The sequence below is a fragment of the Bombina bombina genome, chromosome 4, assembly GCF_027579735.1.
Source record: "Bombina bombina isolate aBomBom1 chromosome 4, aBomBom1.pri, whole genome shotgun sequence".
NCBI lineage: Eukaryota > Metazoa > Chordata > Amphibia > Anura > Bombinatoridae > Bombina > Bombina bombina.
Window position 1 is genome coordinate 940,569,426 of NC_069502.1, and position 22,718 is coordinate 940,592,143.

General features: G+C 37.5%; 1 protein-coding gene across 1 annotated transcript in view; it reads right to left on the reverse strand.

Annotated features, from left to right (window-relative positions):
- Positions 1–22,718, reverse strand: part of ARHGEF33 (Rho guanine nucleotide exchange factor 33) — a 228,143-nt gene that overhangs the window by 22,662 nt on the left and 182,763 nt on the right. Inside the window, exons 13-14 of the mRNA XM_053709290.1 lie at positions 10,972–11,139; positions 5,983–6,733 (exon numbers count right to left, since the gene is read on the reverse strand). Of these exons, the coding sequence (XP_053565265.1) occupies positions 5,983–6,733; positions 10,972–11,139 (919 nt within the window). The remainder of the gene's footprint in view (positions 1–5,982; positions 6,734–10,971; positions 11,140–22,718) is intronic.

Below are 22,718 nucleotides of genomic sequence, written 5' to 3' on the forward strand. Positions count from 1 at the left end.
AAAAAATAAGAAACAAATTATCAAAAATAAAAAAGAATTACACCTAATCTAACAGCCCTATGAAAATAAAAAGGCATTGCCCTTAAAAGGGCATTTAGCTCTTTTACATGCCCAGACCCTAAACTAAAAATAAAACCCACCCAAAAAACCCTTAAAAAAACCTAACACTAACCCCCGACGATCCACTTACAGTTCTTGAAGTCCCGCTTGAAGGATCCATCCAGCTAGCGAAGTCATCATCCATGAGGCAAGACGTCTTCATCCAGGTGGCCTCTTCGATCTTCATCCAGTCGGCGAAGTAATTGGCTGATTGGAACAACCAATAGAATGAGAGCTGCTCAAATCCTATTGGCTGATTGGAACAGCCAATATGATTTTAGCAGCTCTAATCCTATTGGCTGATTGAAATCTTTCAGCCAATAGGAATGCAAGGGACTTCATCTTGGATGAAGTCACTTGCATTGAAGATCCAGTTTACAGCGGGGACCATATAAAGAGGATGCTCCACGCCGGATATCTTCAGGATGGACCAGCTCCGCGCCAGATGGACGAAGATAGAAGATGCTGTATGGATGAAGGCTTCTTGCCGCCTGGATGAGGACTTTGCCGGCTGGATGAAGATCGAAGAGGCCGTCTGGATGAAGACTTCTTGCTGGCTGGATGGATCCTTCAAGCAGGACTTCAATAACTGTAAGTGGATCGTCGGGGGGTTAGTGTTAGGTTCATTTAAGTTTTTTGGGTGGATTTTATTTTTAGTTTAGGGTCTGGGCATGTAAAAGAGTTAAATGCCCTTTTAAGGGCAATGCCCATACAAATGCCCTTTTCAGGGCAATGGGGAGCTTAGGTCTTTTTAGATAGTTATTTTATTTGGGGGGGTTGGTTGTGGGGGTGGTGGGTATTACTGTTGGGGGGTGTTTGTATTTTTTTAACAGGTAAAAGAGCTGATTTATTTGGGGCAATGCCCCACAAAAGGCCCTTTTAAGGGCTATTGGTAGTTTATTGTAGGCTAGGTTTTTTTTTTTTTTTGATAGGGCTATTAGATTAGGGGTAATTCTTTTTTATTTTTGATAATTTGTGTCTTATTTTTCGTAATTTAGTGTTTGTTTTTTGTAATTTAGTTATTTTTTGTAATTAGATACTTTTTGTAATTTTTAGAGTAGTGTTAGGATTTTTTAAATGTGTAGTTTAGTTTAATTTAATTGGTAGTTAGTTTAATTGTAGTTTAATAATTATCTTAGTTTAATTATTAGTTTAAAATTAATTTATTTAATTTGACAGGTAAGTTTTAATTTAAGATAGGGAAATTGTAATTTTAATATAAAGTTAGGGGTTAATAGTTTATTTAAGTATATTTCATTGTGGGGGGCTTGCGGTTTAGGGGTTAATAGGTTTATTATAGCGGTGGTGTGGGTGGACGGCAGATTAGGGGTTAATAATATTTAAATAGTATTTGCGATGCGGGAGGGCGGCTGTTTAGGGGCTAATAGGTTTATTATAGTGGCGATGATGTCAGGGAGCGGTGGAATAGGGGTTAATACATTTTAATAGTGACGGTGATGTCCGGAGCGGAAGATTAGGGGTTAATAAATATATTATAGTTTTTGCGATGCAGGAGGGCCTCGGTTTAGGGGTTAATAGGTAGTTTATGGGTGTTAGTGTACTTTTTTAACACTTTAGTTATGAGTTTTATGTTACAGATTTGTAATGTAAAACTCATAACTACTGACTTTAGATGGCGGTACGGATCTTGTCGTTTTAGGCTGTAACGCTCACTTTTTGGCCTCCCAGGCAAACTTGTAATACCGGCGCTATGGAAGTCCTATTGAAAAAGGACTTTTTTAAAAGTGTGGTACTGACGTTGCATGACAGGCTAAAAGGTGTGCGGTACACCTATACCTACAAGACTCGTAATAGCGGCGTTAGGGAAAAATGAAGCGTTATGGGCCATAACGCTGCTTTTTCACTCATAACGCTAAACTCGTAATCTAGCTGTATGAAAGCTGCCATTGCTTTAATTTGAGTATTTTTATACAGAGTCTTTTAAAACTAGGATACCGTTCAATTAGACTTTTGAATGAAACTTCAAGTATCCATTGTTTTTAAAGAAGTGTGATTAAAGTGTTTTTTACTTCGTCTTTATTCATTCATTATTGGAGATTATTAGATGCATCTTTACCACAGTGGAGATTATATATCCTATCCATGCCCATTACATGCCTCATATTTAAAAGGTTGAACCAGGTGAGCGTAATATAACTCACACTTTTAATCATAATATTGACATTATTGCACTATGATGTTATTTTGTCTCCTCTTCAACATTTTACTATAATCCTGTGGCTTTTTGGGTAAACCATTTCTTCTCCCTTAAAAGCGCTGTCTAAATCATTTTTTTTGCACATGAAAATTTACTTATTTTAGTGACTTTAAAGGTTCAGTCTATTTTATAGATAGCATCATTCGAGGGTTTTCCAGCCTACCCTTTTTAAACTACCATTAACAGCATACATTAATCTGGTTATTTGGTTATTTTGTATTCTCTCATCAAGTTTCAAATAATATTTAGTTATCTGGTATATTTGTCAGCGCCTACACATATCTTTTGATTTTTTTATATATATATATATATATATATATATATATATATATATATACACTGTATATATACATATACACATACAGTATATACAATATATATATCTGTATATATTCATATAGATATATAGGTATAGATATATATTTTACAAAAAATAAATATATATTAAAATACAAAAAAGACTTTCTTCTTTGTGAAAAACATAGGAATTTAAAGTATTTCTAACTCACTTTGGGTTTAGCGCAGTCAGTCTATTGCGCACGACAGAGAACTTTTTTTTTTTACAGCTCGCTCCTTAGAAGTCTATGGGGGAAGAAGTTAGTGATGTCTAAGTATACAAAGTCCTGAAGTTAAAACGCATTGGTATTTCAATCATGCGCTAACTTTTAACTTTCAACTTTTAATACAGCCCACGGCATTTGATGATGTAATCTTGGTTGTATTATTGTTATATTACTTTGGTTTAGCAATGGTAGCAAAATAAACCAAAGATACTTAAATACTAGTCTTGGAAAAGCTTTATATAAATATAACTGTGCAGACAAAAGTTTCTTGTAATTTTGGTGAAAACCTGCGTGATTATATTTTTATAAAATTTGGAGGCACACAGTTTGAGAAACACTGATCTAAAGGCTTTTTTTTTAAAACCTTTAACTTCTGAGCAATTTTAAGGCCCTACTGTAGGTCATTCTTCATTGAGAAATCCACACTTATTATATATTTTAGTTTTTCAGAGATCCAGCAGATTCTATTTATACCAGCATTGTATATATCATGGCATGTAAGAAACCTTCATTTTTTATTAAAATTTTATAAACAATAGTGTGTATGTTTTCCCCTCTAAACTTTATAGTAAAAAGAAGGGGTTATCCACATATAAATAAAGTGCTTTTAATATAGTTATGTAACTTTGCTCTTCTCTGCACATAGGGGCTCCCATGAGCCTTTATGCAAATAAATGCACATTTTTTTCATGCCAGGTGATCATGATTACCACAATGTGTGTGGAGCGCACAAGAGATATAGGGTTTTTGTGACTGTTTGCGCACAGGTTAGATTGCGCTGGTATTACGAGTTGAAAGTGAAGGCTATCGCTTGAGCGCAACGCTCATCGGGTTAATGCATACTCAGAGCTCTGGTTAACTATTTTGCGAAAATAAAAAGTTGCACAAAACACATCAAAAATACATTACACAATACAGTTACACTCATAATAACACCATGTAATAAAAAAAATATTAAAAAAAATATATATGTGTAAATAGGTATTTATATGTGTATATATGTATTGACAGACATTTATACACATAAATACATATGTACACACACACACACACACACACATATATATATATATATATATATATATATATAAGTGCATTGGAGCCCTTTGCAGTTAAGTAGATGAAAACATGTAAAAAGCATATTTGTGCATTAATCATATTTAAAAAATTGTTATAGTGTGTATTTACTTTAAATATTTCACATTCAAATGTTCTGCACATAGCAGAATATGTTCTAAGTATTTATAAATAGATATTCCTTTATATCTGTATATATATATATATATATATATACAGTATATATATATATATTCCCAAAATACCATCATATATGTGTAGAAATATGTATTTTTAAATAAATAGAACATATTCTGCTACGTGGAAAACATTGGAATACAAAATATTCATATTTTCATGTCAGGTTAGCGCCCTTAAGAACATGAGTTCGGGTTTGCGTGCAAGTAGGGTGTAAGTTTTTTTTCCATTTTTCTTGCTCCATTAAATTCTATGGGGGAATAGGTTTTCGCATGCACAATATTCTAATTGCACTAGAAGTAAGCTGTTTGCGTGCATCGGGTTAGTGCGAGTGCGATAACTTTTTACTTTCAACTCATAATATGAGCTCCACCCGACACGCACAAAATATTTACTTCTAGCACAATTAACGTTCTAGCCAAAGTGCTAAATATCGCTCCACTTGTAATCTGGCCTATTGTGTGAATGATGTCATCATGCACACTTACAGCAAGATTACAAGTAGCGCAATATGAGTTTTCCGTGCGCGATGTGTTCTTTACGCAATCAATTTCCATTGCACAGGTATTACAAGCCTTGAAAAATCACGATTGGGCATGCACATTTGCCTTTTACGCAGCAATCCTTTCCGTGCTCGAAGATCTGTAGTTAACAGTTTTGCGCAACATAAGTGTTTCACTAAACATTTTAAAAATACATTACAAAGTACAGTTACACTCATATTAACACTGTCTAATAAAAATTATTAAAAAAAAATATTGCACATAAAAGTAATAAGGGCTCAAAAATAAGCGATCTAGGGTGTTAGAAAAAAAAAACTGACACAGGGATTTTGCATTGACGTACATACACATACATAGAGAAACATGCATTTATATGTGTAGAGAAATATTTAACTATGCACATTAAACAATATCTCAGAGCGGTTTTCAATGCGATATTCGCATATAGATCTTGAGATGTCTAGACATACTGTATATATATTAATAATATACATATCTCGCAATAAATAGATATATCAGTTCAAATATCATCAAATATATAGAGAAATATTTATTTAGAAATAAATAGAACATATTCCGTTGTGAAAACATTTTCACAATATGAAATATTTGCATTTTCATGTACACTTTTCAAGGAGAATACGTCATGGGCATTGCACAACATATTAGGGTTTTTGTTTTGTTGTTTTTTTCTATTTGTCTTCTCCATTGACTTCTATGGGGAATACGTTAACGCGCATGCGATTTTGCGGTTTGCATTACATGCTTAACGCATGCGCAAAATAAGTTATTTTGCAACTTGTAATAGCTGCGCAACCCCAAATGTGAAAAAGCCATAACGCTCGCAGTTTTCGCAACTGATTTGAGTTCAACTGTAGTTAAAGAGATATTATTATGTATTTATTTTGACTGCTACTGCTGTAAAATTTAATTTAAAGGAACATGAAACACAACATTTTTCTTTCATGATTCAGAAAGTGAATACAATTAATAAAAACCAAAACTTTCCAATTTACTTCTATTGTCAAATTTGCTTTGTTCTCATGTTATTCTTTGTTGAAGAAGATACCTAGGTAGGTAAAGTGTATGTGTCTGGTAACAAACACTGCTGCCACCTACTTCTCCTGCAAATGCATAAAATTTTTGCAAAACTTCTGTCATCTGGTGCTCCAGATACGTACACAGTGGAATACAAAGTATAATTGGGAAAGGAAATATGTTACATAGGATTTTTCCCTATGATTTTGCTTACTTAGACAGCACATCTCCAGTATATAAGTGAGATTATTACACTGTAGTTCACATATATTTTGTACAGTAGGTAACAGCTCAATGCCTTGTTTACCTCTAACAAAGATCTGCTTTCACCGTGAGGCCTTTGAGGAATATAAAACTGTCTGTGAGAGTTGCGAGATGATGCGGAAAGCCCGTGAGCATTTCTCTCCTGTCTGAGCTGCATTCTGGCGGCATTCGTGCTCCTGGTGCTGTAAAGCCTGGCAGAGACTGTCTCTTGATTCCTAGGGAACTCCTTAAGTGACCTACTCAGAGGCTTATTTTTCACATGAATCCCTTCATGTCTGTAGCTGCTGTTGCTCACAGGAGAAAAGCAACCTCTGGAGAGAGGTTGCACAAAACGCTCCATCCTGTTGGATTCTAGCGTGAAGTTGGCAGGCCTCAAAAAACAAATATCGAGGCTGGACTCTGAGGAAGCCGGCGAACAAGACTCAAATAAAGGTCTGCTGGGAAATGTTTCATCTTCATACGGAGTAGAAATCCCTATTATTTCACCTCCATATTCAAATTCCTCATAGTTAGGTGCAAAGTTCCCATCACTTATATTAGCAGATTTTCTTACAGATCTCTCCACATCGAGTACTGAATCTACAGGATTGCTTTCAAACTCCATCTCTGGTATTGACTGTAAAGGGGCCAACATGGAATTGTGTTCTTGCTCTGCTCCAGGAAATGGGGTCGGAGCCAAGAGGTTTTCTGATCTGTCATGTTTCTTTACATCAACATCCCATTCTGACGATTTTACTGACTGGATGTTTTCAACCGGACTATGACGGCTGTTCTTCACTTGGTGCACCAGATGTCTTTAAATTAAAATACAAATTAGATATAGGTCAATGAAGTGTTTTACTTTTTTACAGGAAAAAAAATGTATTATGTCACTTATAAACACTAAAGTCATAAATAAACTTTCATGATTCAAATAGAGAACGTAATTTTAAACAACTTTCCAAATCACTTCCATTATAAAAATGTTCACCATCTATATCACGCTTTCTGAGACACCAGCTTCTACTGAGCATGTGCAAGAATTCACAGAATATACGTATATGCATTTTGTGATTGGCTGATGACTGTCACATGATGCGTGGGAAACAGAACTAACTGAAAATTCTCAGAAAAAAATGTACCACTCATTTGAAAATTCATTCTAAATGCTTTTGCATTGTCTGTTTATTGCACATTTGTTTATTATGCAATTCTGCTATATTTAATGGTCCTTTAATACATTGGGGCCGATTTATCAACTGTTGGGCGGATATGATCTGATGTAGCAGATCAAGTCCGCCGACATCGCTAAATGCCGACAGCATACACTGTCGGCATTTAACATTGCACAAGCATTTCTGGTGAAATGCTTGTGCAATGCCGCCCCCTGCATATTTGTGGCCAATCGGCAGCTAGCAGGGGGTGTCAATCACTGTCCGCCACCTCAAAGGTAGCGGATGAGTTAAGGTGCAGCGCTCTTACGACCGCTGCTTCTTAACTTTTGTTTCCGGCGAGCAGCAGCTTTTTAAATCGGCTCCATTGTATAATAATTGAGCAAAACCCTCTAAACTCAGTATCATGTGCCTCTATCTTGACATCAGACCAGAAATTCTTCTTTTGTGATTCAGACATAACATACAATTTACTTCTATAATCAAATTTGCTCTGTTCCCACTGTATTCTTTGTTGAAAAGCATACCTAGGTAGGAGGTGCGCACGTGTCTGGAGCACTACACGGCAGGAAAACTGCTGCCATCTAGTGCACATATATAACTGCTACAAATATTCATGCAAAACTGCTGCTATAGAGTGCTGCAGATACATGCATGCTCCTGAGCTTACTTACCTGCTTTTCAATAAAGGATTCCAAGAAAACAAAGTATATTTTTTATATAAAAGTAAATTGGACATTCTTTTTAAATTGTATGCTCTATGAATCATGAACAAAAAATTGGGTTTCATGTCCCTTTAATTAAACCATACAACAAACAATTTGATGCTTAAAACAATACCTTGACTGCGTTAGGAGTTCATTCTTAATTTAACTGACCATTAAAACAATATTCTCAATTAAAACAAGAAATTGTCATACCACAAGATATAACCAAAATGTAACTGAAAATGGCCACAGGTTACTGTGTAGAAACCATCGCTTGGGATCAACCAAAAATCTATTTGGAAAACAATCTGCAATCTTGGGAAGAATGGGAACCATGACACACACACATATATATAAATAAAGGGACTTAATAAATTGGAAGCTGAAAGCATTATCCACCAAATGGATCACAATATTAAATTAGAGGGTAGCGCATTCAGGACAAATGTGAGGAAGCATTTTTTTACAGAAAGGGTGCTGGGTTCACGGAATAATATAACATTAAATACCAAATATCACAAAAAAGAAAAAATGTGAAATAAATGTGATAACACAAACGTGAAATAGGACAAACGTACAATAACTTAATAGTGAAGTACTGAATAAAAAGTTCATATAAGGATATGTGTGTTCTTCTTAGGAGTCTCCAGCCTTCTGATGTTTCTTATTGTATTCTCAAAGAAAGGGAAACAAAATATATAACATAGTGTAACTCTGTAACACTATCCAGGAGATATGAAACACTTGTTTGCAAATGGTTACTCACATGGGTTGGAGCTATAACCAAGCTCAGGGAAATGCGCACACCCACTTTATACTGGTGGGTAAACAGTTACTCTCACGAATATATAGTATAAAATAATTTATTAAAACATATATAAAAGCGTCACAAATGCTTAGAGTACACCCTACATAGAGGTGAATAAAGTAACAGAACGTTTGTTATTACTCTAAGAAGCAAGCCCAGCTACTGGATGTTAATGGATCGGAAAGCAGAAACTTAACCGCTAAACCGTCCACCCTAGTGACCAGCGTGAGTTGCTCCTCCCTCAGGTATACAGGCAATTGTAAAGACGCACTGGAGAGATAGTAAACCCGACGTACGTTTCGCTAGATCAGCTTTGTCAAGGAAATGATGTGCGCATGTCCGTATATCCTTTTAAATCTCAGTGTTCTGACGTCTACAATCCACAGACCGGAAATCCGGTGTCTTGTCCTCCATTTTGGAAAAGGGCATATAGTCCCAAATATTACGAAGTGTTTTGCTTAAAATTATGTATATGGTATTTCCTTATTAAGAATTAATAGGACGAGCTGTTGTTCAATTTTATGTGCATATATACATATTAAAATTAAGGAAAACCAATGTTCAAAATTATTTTTATATGAATCTAACATATACTCTAAAACCATTAATATTCATTGTTTAAAAGACAGATTCAATATTGACAAAAGTTGTATATTCTTATCATTATAGATTAGTATTCACCATTGTCAGCTATGGAATAACTCCAGTATGTTCCGCTTAGTACCTATTGAGGTTCATATTGATATCCATATTTAATATTGTGGTATCGTTCATCAACAGTATCTATATGTGACAGAGACTGAACACAATGACTAATAAATACTGCTAATTATCTTCTCGATTAATTGGGTTCATAATATTCTATGTAATGTCATTAACAGATATGGAAGTATATGGTTCTTATATGTCCTGAAAGTAGCTCGAGAAGATAATTAGCAGTATTTATTAGTCATTGTGTTCAGTCTCTGTCACAGCTCGTCCTATTAATTATTAATAAGGAAATACCATATACATAATTTTAAGCAAAATACTTTGTAATATTTGGGACTATATGCCCTTTTCCAAAATGGAGGACAAGACACCGGATTTCCGGTCTGTGGATTGTAGACGTCAGAACACTGAGATTTAATAGGATATACGGACATGTGCACATCATTTCCTTGACAAAGCTGATCTAGCGAAACGTACGTCGGATTTACTATCTCTCCAGTGCGTCTTTACAATTGCCTATATACCTGAGGGAGGAGCAACTCACGCTGGTCACTAGGGTGGACGGTTTAGCGGTTAAGTTTCTGCTTTCCGATCCATTAACATCCAGTAGCTGGGCTTGCTTATTAGAGTAATAACAAACGTTCTGTTACTTTATTCACCTCTATGTAGGGTGTACTCTAAGCATTTGTGACGCTTTTATATATGTTTTAATAAATTATTTTATACTATATATTCGTGAGAGTAACTGTTTACCCACCAGTATAAAGTGGGTGTGCGCATTTCCCTGAGCTTGGTTATAGCTCCAACCCATGTGAGTAACCATTTGCAAACAAGTGTTTCATATCTCCTGGATAGTGTTACAGAGTTACACTATGTTATATATTTTGTTTCCCTTTCTTTGAGAATACAATAAGAAACATCAGAAGGCTGGAGACTCCTAAGAAAAACACACATATCCTTATATGAACTTTTTATTCAGTACTTCACTATTACTATTACTAGTGTACGTTTGTCCTATTTCACGTTTGTGTTATCACATTTATTTCACAGGTTCATGGAATAAACTGCCAATAGAGGTGGTAAACACAGAGGGGCCTATTTATCATGATGTGAGCAGACATGATCTGATATTGCGGATCATGTCCGCTACACATCGATAAATGCAGACAGCATACGCTGTCGGCATTTATTATTGCACCAGCAGTTCTTGTGAACTGCTGGTGCAATACCGCTCCCCTGCAGATTCGCGGCCAATCGGCCGCTAGCAGGGGCTGTCAATTTCCGGCGATGTCTGTCCGCCGCCTCAGAGCAGGCAGACAGGTTATGGAGCAGCTGTCCTGAAGGCTCGCTAGAAACACGGGCATCAAGCTCCATACAGACCTTGATAAATATGCCCCAGAGGCTGTAAAAAAAAATCATAAATGCCTGGGACATGCATAAGACTCTCCTAACCGTAACTTGTAATATGGGTAAACTTAATGGGTCTTTTTGGTTCTTATCTACAATCAAAATCTATGTGTATATATATATTACATGTGAAGAATTTCTTATCAACTGCTGCTCTAAAAAAACTAATTTTAAGCACCATACTTTGCATTTCTTTCTATTAGGCTCATGAGATTAATGTAGTGGTGTTTAAATCATATAAAGCTTACGTAACAGATGAGCTGGATCCTGATGCTGAAGGGTAAGCCTGAAGTGTTTCATCTGACTGAATTGCATTTTCCTTGATGATAGTAGCGTTACTCAGATTAGGAGGAATTTCCTGTGTATATCCAGAGCACTGAGAAGCAAGACCTTTGTACAGCTTTATCAATGAGGACCTAGCAGAAGAGAGAAATTAATCTTCATACACACAGCAGGTTTTAGTTATTTGTCTTTTAAAACATACACATACAGAATACATACACAGTACAACATAATGTGGCTCTGAATATCCATAAGTAATTGCCAATTACTACTAACCAGAATCAAAATATATCAGTGAGTTATCAGTAATCTGTATCAGTTTTATAATGTATATAAGAGAACAGATCTTGTATTTGGTGTATGTCACCTATTGGAATAATTACATATCTAATGAGACTTGCAGGGAAACTTAAATGCACCAATAAAGTTTTGAAAACTGATAGATTTTCTTTTTTGCCAAAAGTTGGTGAAAAGCTATTTTTTTTTTTTTACTATCATTGAAGTGAATGGGAGACAAAAAAAATCTAAATAAATTTTCGTAGAGCTTCTTAGCAACTTTTGGGTTTTTATATGTGGCTGTTAATGGAATCACATTTTCAGCTTTCTCTCCTAGGCATTAAGGGTAAAAATGCCCCTTACAGCAAAATTAAGTGTGGGCCTCTGAACCTTCAAAAAACTAAAGTATTGTTTTTTTATGAACATAAACAGACATTTTATTAAAACTACCATCAAAATCATAAAACGTGTATGTGAACAAATATAAGTCTTGACCACAATTTATCATTGTTGATGTCGACACAATCACAATCAGCCATTTTCATTATTTACTTAATATGTGACAGTAGTCCTATTTCTACTGATCACAATCCAAACTCTTGATAATTATCAACATATGTCAGTATCACTTATCTGGTATGTGACAGTCGTCCACACTGACTCCCACCAGTGTAAGTGACTGCGCAAACCTCAATTCATGTAGCACATGGGGAAGTAGGGCTGTGCTTACTTTAACCAGTGTAGAGTGCTGTAAAAGAATGAATGCGCTAACTCCAACCTGTGTAGAGTGAAGGAGAAGAGTGGCCACGCTAACATCCGATCCCTCAGTCCTATAGCCATTGCATGGTAATGCTAATCTTGACTCACGGTGGGTTTAGTCTTCTCACTGTACACAGCATGCTACTTTCAGTTGGCTGGTGTGGTTTGAGCACTGGTGTGAATACACAGATTTATATACCTGTATTTGCACAGTCACGTAAGCACTACTCCTGATCCTATAAATCATGCTGCCTATTCTCAGTTGGTGCTTGAACATTCTGATTGTCCAAGGTCAGACTTCCCGGTCCTAGTTACCTGTGCACCTGCCTTTTATCAGGCCTGATTTGCCTGTTGTCTTCCCGCTCCCTGACCCTTGGCTATCCTTATAAACTTAGCTTATTGGTTTAACCCCTAGTACTTTGCTACTCATACTTATCTGGCTTTGACCTCTGGCTATAGAAATCCAAAGATGTTGAAAAAGATAAAAATGGAAAGAATAAAAAATATAAAATATAGTATATAATATTCTGCCCTACCCTTGGCCTCAAGTTTATTGGACTGGTACCTGGCTTTGTGACTCTTGGTTACTCCTATTGGCTGCACTTACCTTTCCACCCTACTCTGGGCTAGATTACAAGTGGAGTGCTAACTATTGGGCACAAGCGATAAGGGGTATATTGCAGTTCTTTGCACGTGTCAGAAGTAGCACGAGTATTATGAGTTGAAAGTAAGCACACTCAAATTTAATGCGCATCGGGTTAGCACAATTTCAGTGCTCTGGTTAACTGTTATGCAAAATAAAAAAGTGGCACAAAAATACATTTAAAAGTACAGCTACACTAATTATAACATTGTCTGATAAAAAATATTTTTTTAAAATTGCATTTAAGTTATAAGGGCTCAAAAAAGGCAAGCAAAGGGCTTTAGCATATAGATAGATACATACATAAACTTGTATACATATATATGTGTATATATACTGTATATATATATATATATATATATATATGTATGTATTTAAGAATATATAGAACATATTATGCTATGTAAAGAACATTGGAATGTGAAATGTTAATATTTAATGTTATGTTAGCTTGCGAGTATGGGTGTTAGTTTTCGCACTCCATTGACTTCTATGGGAGAAGTTAATGCAGTCAAGCAAAAGGCCTCCTTCTAGCTGAGTTAATGAGCGAGCGGGAGCGCTAAATTGTGCTCCACTCGTAATATAACCCTCTGGGAGTACACTCTATTAGATCTCCAATTTTTCCTGCATTTGGATTCCAGTTTGCCTCAAACTCCCAAGGTAATTATTAAGATATTTTAAGATGATTTGATAACTGCTTGTGCAATGATAAATGCCGACAGCGCATGCCAGACACTTGATAAATCTGCAGGGGGCGGCATTGCACAAGCAGTTCACCAGAATGCTGTCGGCATTTATTGATGTCTGGTGGACATGATCCGCTACAGCAGATCCTGTCCGCCAGACACTTGATAAATCGGCCCCTATCGGTTAAACGTTAGATCATGATTTACCAAATATGCCTGTTATGGTGAAAATGCTCAATGCTATTCACTGTATAGCAGCAAACTCAATCATTTTCTAAGCATTGTAACCAAGCCATAAATGTCATCAATCTAAAATATAAGGTTTGTTTATTTACTCAAAATAAAAGAAGACTGGACGGATGTTATAATGGTTTTTTTTGTTTGTTTGTTTTTTTACAGCTAGAGGACATTCCTATTGTTCTGGGTGTAATAAATGGATTTCACTATTTCTCACGTCATTGGCAAAAAAAATATTTGGCTATAATTATAGTGCTATTTTCATATTATTTTTTTTACCATGGAAATATGTATCACTCTGCTTTATAAAATGTATTTTAAGGCATAGACCTATTATTATATGTTTCATAATGTTCTTGTGTTCATAATTTTCATATGTTTGTCTGTATTTTTTTATATCATTCTGGTTACCCTTTAAAAAGGTGCCTATAAACACCAGTGCAGAACCCACTAGATGAAAACCAGCGCAGTGATATGAGGCCCAGATATGATCTATGACAGTTATTGAAAGAGTGTTTGTTCTTATTAAAATCCCATTTAGATGTCTGGAACGATTTGGTGAGGTATGTGAGAATTTAACCAAGAAGCAGGTCTAGATTTATGTGGCATGTTGCTTACATAACAATTTCTTACTGCCAGGGCAATAGACTTGGAAGTTGCACAGGCATATAATGAGTAATGTCCAGAAACAGATTTATACTGGAAAACAGGAAATATACGTTCCGGTGCAAGTTGAGACAGACAAGAGCCAAGGTTTGGAGTGTCCCCTTGGGGTCAAGTAAGTAAATGCCCACTTCTGGGCATAGCAAGGGAATGCCCACTTCTGGGCCAAGCAACGGTGTGTCTGCTTCTGGGCCAAGCAAGGGAGTGCCAGCTAAGGGATAAGGGATACCAGGATGCAGAATACAGGCTACAAGCAGCAGCAAACAGAGGCAGAGCTGCAGACAGAACAAGCAAATAGGTACAGCAGGCAATAAGGTATTGGAGCTGGGAAAACTGCCACAGAGAGGCAAAACTACTTAAAGGGCCAAATGCAAAGACGAGGTCAGGTCAGTCCAAGATTCAAAGGTAGACAACAAGTTAAAAGTCCAAAACATAGGCAAGGTCACAGCTTGGAAATCCAGCACAGAAGGAACAAGAAAGACTCCAATGCCAGAGCAAGGAGTAAAGGCCTAGGTGGCTCTTTATATAGTCAGAGAGAACTTCTGGCAAACAGAGAGGGTGTAGCTTGGAGACAATCCTACTGATAACAATATTCTTCCACAAACTCATGCAAGCAAAAATCCAGAGCAAGCTGGACTCTGAACCTGGAGTCTCCTGGTTTGACCACAGGCAGGGAACAGTTAGGGAAAAACACAGTTTGCATTTTGGCAGAAACAGAAATTACAAACATTTACAAACAAAGTTACAAAAATAGAGCTTACTCAATGATATTCAAATGCCACCCAAACCTCTGGAGGAGGTGGAGAGAGGAGGAAAAAGATTTATTTTAACAAGAAGAAGAGCATGATGGTTACATTACATATTAACTTACTAGAAGTCAGTTCCTCCCTTGCTGATTTGGAATCCGTGGTTCCCCTGACTCTACATACTGATTCAGTCACTATAGTTCTCAGAAGCATCTCCTTTCACTGTCTTCCAAAATGCATTACAGACAGCGGAGAAAGAACCAACATGAGTTACAGGTTCTTGTATTCATTTTAAAATAAAGATTTGTCAGTGATATTCATTCAGTTCCTGTCAAACTTAATGCTAATACTAATATATATTTATACTAAAAATGTGAACCCAAATCTGATGGCAGTATGCCAAAATGTCTGTTGGAATGTATTACTATAACAAGTAGCGGTGGTCCAAACCAGAGCAGATACCAAACAGAACAGATATAAATTAGTTTACAATTCAGTGCCATTTTCTTTACTATACTCGGTAACTTGAGACTGGTTTTGGATTATAACACCAGAGTGACTTTTAAATTATTTTATCATTTTTTTAAATTGTATACAAATTGTTTATGCAATAAAAATATTTTAAAGACGTTGTATATTTAGCTTTTACCTGGAGCCTTTTAAGGTAAATCCTGTAGGTGTGCATATAAGCTTCATTAGTTAGTATGCATATGGACAAGAAGCATTAACATATTAAAAACTGCTTGCTTTTGCATAAAACAAAGTTGTCTTGATAACATTTTTCATGCAGATTAGTTCTGTAGTTTTTGCTGTAGCTGTGTCTAAAAATAATCATATTAGGGACACCTAATTTATGTTAACTACCACACAATCTGATCATGAAACCTACATTTTATGATTCAGATAGGGCATGCAATATTAAACAACTTTCTTATTTAGGGTTAAAGGTGTCAGATGCTGAAGCTCCGCCTCTTTATACTGGGCTCTACTATTTTGAAGCAAATGTATTCTTACACTTTGTAAAAGGATTGCACACCCACAGATCAGTGATGTTGCTGTTTTTTGACAACAGTATCATTTGCCTAGTTTATCGTGTATGGTACAGAGGGCTCCATTTATTAAAAGCCGGCAGACATGGTTTGCTTCCAGGAACCTGTTCACCCAGGTTTTGTGGTGAGTTTGCTCCTGCAAGCCTGAAACACTGTGGCCCATTTGCATCTTAATAAATGGGGCCCTAATTCGTGAGCTGCTTTCCAACTTTGCATTTTTTGAACACAGTTTATTTATTTTTTATTTTTTATTGAAGTTCAAGTCAAGGCATACATATGTCAGTAAAAACAGTATTGAGAGATTATTGTAAGGTATACATACAAAGTAAGCTGAACAAGACAAGCATTACATTCGTATACATAGGTATATGTTGGGTGACCATTGTGCCGCTTTAAAAAGGGACACATATGAAAAATACCTATGCCAGGGTTCTTATACAAAACATTTCTTTAAACATCCTTTTAAACAGCCCCAGTGCCGGATTGGGAATAAAAACCAGCCCTGGAAAGTTGTAGACCAGCCCTTATATATATATAACAGCAAGTTTGTTTCAGCACTAGTGATGTCGCGAACCTATAATTTTGCGTTTGCGAATGGCGGACGCGAACTTCCACAACTGTTTGCGAACGGGCGAACCGGGTGAACCGCCATAGACTTTAATAGGCAGGCGAATTTTAAAACCCACAGGGACTCTTTCTGGCCACAATAGTGATGGAAAAGTTGTTTCAAGGGTACTAACACCTGGACTGTGGCATGCCGGAGGGGGATCCATGGCAAAACTCCCATGGAAAATTACATAGTTGATGCAGAGTCTGGTTTTAATCCATAAAGGGCATAAATCACCTAACATTCCTAAATTGTTTGGAATAACGTGCTTTAAAACATCAGGTATGTACACTACTGTTACACCAGATATGAGTTGCACTGGGGTGACACTGTGCCCTGGCAGGCAGGCACTTAAACGCACACGTGTGAAGGAAACTGACTGCTATTATTTAACACAGTCAAAAAAGTGTTGTTTTTTTTAAATCTACACTACTGTTACACCAGATATGAGTTGCACTGGGGTGACACTGTGCCCTGGCAGGCAGGCACTTAAACGCACACGTGTGAAGGAAACTGACTGCTATTATTTAACACAGTCAAAAAAGTGTTTTGTTTTTTTAAATCTACACTACTGTTACACCACATATGAGTTGCACTGGGGTGACACTGTGCCCTGGCAGGCAGGCACTTAAATGCACACGTGTGAAGGAAACTGACTGCTATTATTTAACACAGTCAAAAAAGTGTTGTATTTTTTAAATCTACACTACTGTTACACCAGATATGAGTTGCACTGGGGTGACACTGTGCCCTGGCAGGCAGGCAGGCACTTAAACGCACACGTGTGAAGGAAACTGACTGCTATTATTTAACACAGTCAAAAAAGTGTAGTTTTTTTTAAATCTACACTACTGTTACACCAGATATGAGTGGTGGCACTGGGCAAGTGGGCACAGTATACGCTGTGAGCCTGACACACACGCTGGCAGGCAGGCAACTGCAATTAGATTACACAGGAAAAAAAAAAAAAAAGCAGCCCTTAAAAGGGCTTTTTGGGGTGCTGTCCTTACAGCAGAGATCAGATGAGTCCTTCAGGACTGTAGTGGACACTGAATACACTAGCCTAGCTATAGATTTCCCTACTAAATCAGCAGCAACTACACTGTCCCTCCTCTCACTAAGAATGCAGCTTCCGAATGAATCTAAAATGGATGCTGTCCAGGAGGTAGGAGGGTCCGCTGCTGATTGGCTGGAATGTGCCTGCTGACTGTGAGGTACAGGGTCAAAGTATTACTCGATGATGACGAATAGGGGGCGGATCGAACATCGCATATGTTTGCCCGCCGCGGCGAACGCGAACATGCTATGTTCGCCGGGAACTATTCGCCGGCGAACAATTCGCGACATCACTATTCAGCATTAAAGGACCATTCTGTAGATAGTTATATGAATAATGTAAATAGAAAATCTGGTAATAGGTTCCATTTACTAGAACATACCTCAATTGATATGAGGTAATTTGCTGCTTCTGTGAGGGAGAGACCCCCAGTGTAGTGGGTTATTGGACCTTGTCAGTGTGGGTCTTGTTAGTCCATATGACTAAGGTAAAGATGGTGGTCTTGTAGGTGCCAGGAGTAGTGGATAGTAGTTTTAAAGTCCTCAAATCACATGAAGTATGGGTAGAGTATATGGTTTAAATTTGTCAATAATAATAGGTATATCCTGGTATCTCCACTATATCTGTATATGGTCTCCAAAGTCTGAAATAGTAGAGCCCCAGAAGAGTCCGAAACATTAAAAATAATGAACCTTATACAGAAATAGAGGATATACAAAAATATAACTATTATTGGGGTCACATATATGAGGAATGTTCTAGTAAGTGAAATCTATTACCAGAGACTTGTGCACCTGAATGCTCCTTTAGTGCTGAAACAAACTGCTCATACTTTTTACTTTTTACTTTTAGGGATCCTATGGAACTCATAATTTGTAGTTTCATGCCTATTTAGGGGTGTATTATATTGATTATGTACTAGCTAAACCTTGCACACACACACACATATATATATATACATATATATATATATACACACAGAGAGAAACACACTCACAGGGACGAACAACTGGCTCAATACCATTGTTAGCCTGTTCTATGGCGATTTACCACCTGGGTGCAACTTTTTAGCCCAGTAATGCTTTTCACAGAGAAGAACTTTCCTGTAGTATATCCGTCTGATCCCGCCTATTACGGTCAGTCCAGTGCCGAAATACCAGGCAATTCCTCTCTGAGCAAGGAACACAGCAACCCCAGACAATCATTTTGGCCTTCATTGGGCCTCGTCAGTGAGGTGTAGTCATATTCCTCTAAACACAGAGAGCAAGGAGTTCACGTCTGGTTTCCCCTTTTTCCCATAGGGAGACTAAATACACACAGAGAGAAGCACACTCAGAGGAACGAACAACTGGTTTAATACTATTGTTAGCCTGTTCTATGGCGATTTACCACCTGGGTGCAGCTTCTTTTAGCCCAGTAATGCTTTTCACAGAGAAGAACTTTCCTGTAGTATATCAGTCTGATCCCGCCTATTATGGTCAGTCCAGCGCCGAAATACCAGGCAATTCCTCTCTGAGCAAGGAAGACAGCAACCCCAGACGATCGTTTTGGCCTTCATTGGGCCTCGTCAGTGAGGTGTAGTCATATTCCTCTAAGCACAATGAGCAAGGAGTCCACGTCTGGTTTCCCCTTTTTCCCATAGGGAGACTAAATACACACAGAGAGAAGCACTTCTCTCTGTATGTATTTAGTCTCCCTATGGGAAAAAGGGGCAACCAGACGTGGACTCCTTGCTCAGTGTGCTTAGAGGAATACTGCTACACCTCACTGACGAGGCCCAATGAAGGTCGAAACGATCGTCTGGGGTTGCTGTGTTCCTTGTTCAGAGAGGAATTGCCTGGTATTTCGGCGCTGGACTGACCGTAATAGGCGGGATCAGACTGATATACTACAGGAAAGTTCTTCTCTGTGAAAAGCATTACTGGGCTAAAAGGTTGCACCCAGGTGGTAAATCGCCATAGAACAGGCTATATTTTGATGAAGGGGTGATTGATCCCCGAAATGTCACATTTTTTGCTAAATAAAGCACCTTTTTGAAAATCCAGAGAGTGCAAGCTTCATCTGTACTATATATATATATATATATATATATAAAGGAAAAACATAGACTATATGTAATGGCATGTTCTTACAGGGAGGCAATATGGTCCGAAACTAGCAAAGAACAAAAGTATGGATAGGAATTTCACAGGAAATCTTACTAGCTGTAATAGGACTTGTGGTATACAAATACTTTTAGAATATAGACGTCAACAAAACACAGCAAGCATATGATACATAATGAGAGTCTCTCAACTAGCTTTCAGCAAGATTACAAGTTGTGCGGTACGGCTATACCGCTGAAAAATTGGCCATTGCGCACGCAATATATGGTCTCCCATATTACAAGTCGCGGTGGTACGGCTATAACGCTAGCATTTTAGCCTTTACGCAACTCTCCATTCAGCACTCAAAAAATTACTTTTGAATGTGGAATTTTGAGGTCTCCCGTATTACAGTAGTAGACATCAAGAAAAGCGGGTCACGGGTAGAATCAAGGAAAACATCTTTATTGATTAAAGCATGGAAGTAAAAACAAAGTAAAAATTTCTACATGTAGAGTGGGGTCAGACCCGTTTCGGCTCACACCTTCATCTGTGACCTAGAGACATAATGTGACTAAACATGTATATGCCCTAAGGGTGTAGTTGATTGGATGATCAATTAATTGAGTAATAAATTCTAAAAGAAGTAAGTAACCTCCCCCTGATCATTAACTCTTAACATGCTGTTTATTGGTAACAAGGGAAAATACATAGTCAAAGACAAGAACATGTATAGAATATGTGTACATAAAGTGCAATATAAGCATGTTATGAATATATAGAAAACAAACATGACCTTGAGAGACAAACCCTGTATGATAATCTTTAAAACTATTAAAAGCACAGTGGGGAACGAGAAAACAAATAAATATGAAAAAAATATATATTTATATACATTTAATTACAGGTTGTGCGGTCCGGCTATAACGCTAGCGTTATAGCTTAAACCACCACGATCCATTCCGCTATCTGAGACCAGTAGTTATGGATTTTTGCAAAACAAAAATGTTTCACAAAACTCATAAACAAAAGTTACAAAGTACACTAACACCCATAAACTACACTATTAACCCCTAAACCGCCATCCCCAGCATCGTAAACACTATATAAAACCTATTAACCCCTAATCTGCCGCCCACCCACATCGCCAACACTAAATTAAAGTATTAACCCCTAATCTGCCGCCCACCCACATCGCCAACACTAAAATAATGTATTAACCACTAATAAAATGGGGTACCTTGGATTCAAGCTTGAGTGTGCGGTGGACGATCGCATGAAGAGGATCCACGTTGCTGAAGACCGTCACCGCTGAAGAGGACCAACGCTCCAGATGAGGACCCGCGCTCCGGATCCGCGCATCGCCGAAGACCGCTCTGCAACTCTGGGAAGAAGATAGAAGATGGTGCCGCCCTGGAAGAAGATCTTTGCCGCCTGGATGAAGACTTTGTAATGTTAGGTTTTTTTATTTTTTTGTAGTGTTAGGATTTTTTTATATTGTAATTTAGGTTTTTTTTATCTTTACTTTATTTTATTTTTTTAAAATAGTAATGTTAGGTTAATTTATAGTTTAACATTATTTTTTTTTTATTTCACAGGTAATTTTTTATTTATTTTAAGATAGTTATATTGCAAGTTTAATTTAAAGTTAGGGGGTGTTAGGTTTAGGGGTTAATATTTTAATTTAGTGTGTTGCAATGTGGTGGGCCAGTGGTTTGGGGTTAATAGGTTTATTATAGTAGTTGCAATGTGGGGGGCCGGTGGTTTAGGGGTTAATAGGTTTATTATAGTAGATAGCGATAAGGGGGGCGGTGGTTTTGGGGTTAATAGTTTTATTTAGTGTCGGCAATGTCGGGTGGCGGCTGTTTAGGGGTTATTAGTTTTATTTAGTGTCGGCGATGTCGAGGGGCGGCGGCTTAGGGGTTAATAGCTTTATTTAGTGTTAGCGATGTGGGTGGGAAGCAGATAAGGGGTTAATAGCTTTATTTAGTGTTGGCGATGTCAGGGGGCGGCGGATTAGGGGTATTTAGACTAGGGGTTTATGTTAAAAAACCTAATCTAGAATAAACTACCAATAGCCCTTAAAAGGGCCTTTTGTAGGGCATTACCCTAAGTTAAACAGCTCTTTTACCTGATTTTTTTTTTACAAAGATCCACTAACATTACAAACCCCCATCCCCCCAAACCCACAAAATAAAAAAAAATATTTAAAAAACCTAATCTACCCATTGCCCTGAAAAGGGCATTTGAATGTGCATTGCCCTGCCCTTAAAAGGGCATTTAGCTCTTTTGCTGCCCAAACCCTTATCTAAAAAAAAAAACACCCAAAAAGCCCTAAAAAAAACCTAACACTAACCCCCAACAATCCACTTACAGTTTTTGAAGTCCCGCTTGAATGATCGTCATCCAGGCAGCGAGAAGTCTTCATCCAGACGGCCTCTTCTATCTTCATCTAGGCGGCGAGAAGTCTTCATACAGGCGGCATCTTCTATCTTGATCCTGGCGGCATCTTCTATCTTGATCCTGGCGGCGCGGAGCTGGTCCATCCTGAAGACATCCGGTGCGGAGCATCCTCTTCATAATGTCGCTGCCGTACGCTGAATCTTCAATACAAGGTACGCGATTCAAGATGGCGTCCCTTGCATTCCTATTGGCTGAAAAAATTTAATCAGCCAATAGGAATTAGAGCTGCTAAAATCCTATTGGCTGTTCAAATCAGCCAATAGGATTTAAGCAGCTCTCATTCTATTGGATGATATAACTCTCCATGCCTTTTTTGATCATTAGGCCCAGGGTGCGAGAATACCAGTGCTTCAAGATTGCGGCACCCACTGTAAAAAAGGCAGAGCTACAGCATCGGGCACCTTTTAGGTGTTAAAATAGGAGAACGCCTTTGAAGAGATCTG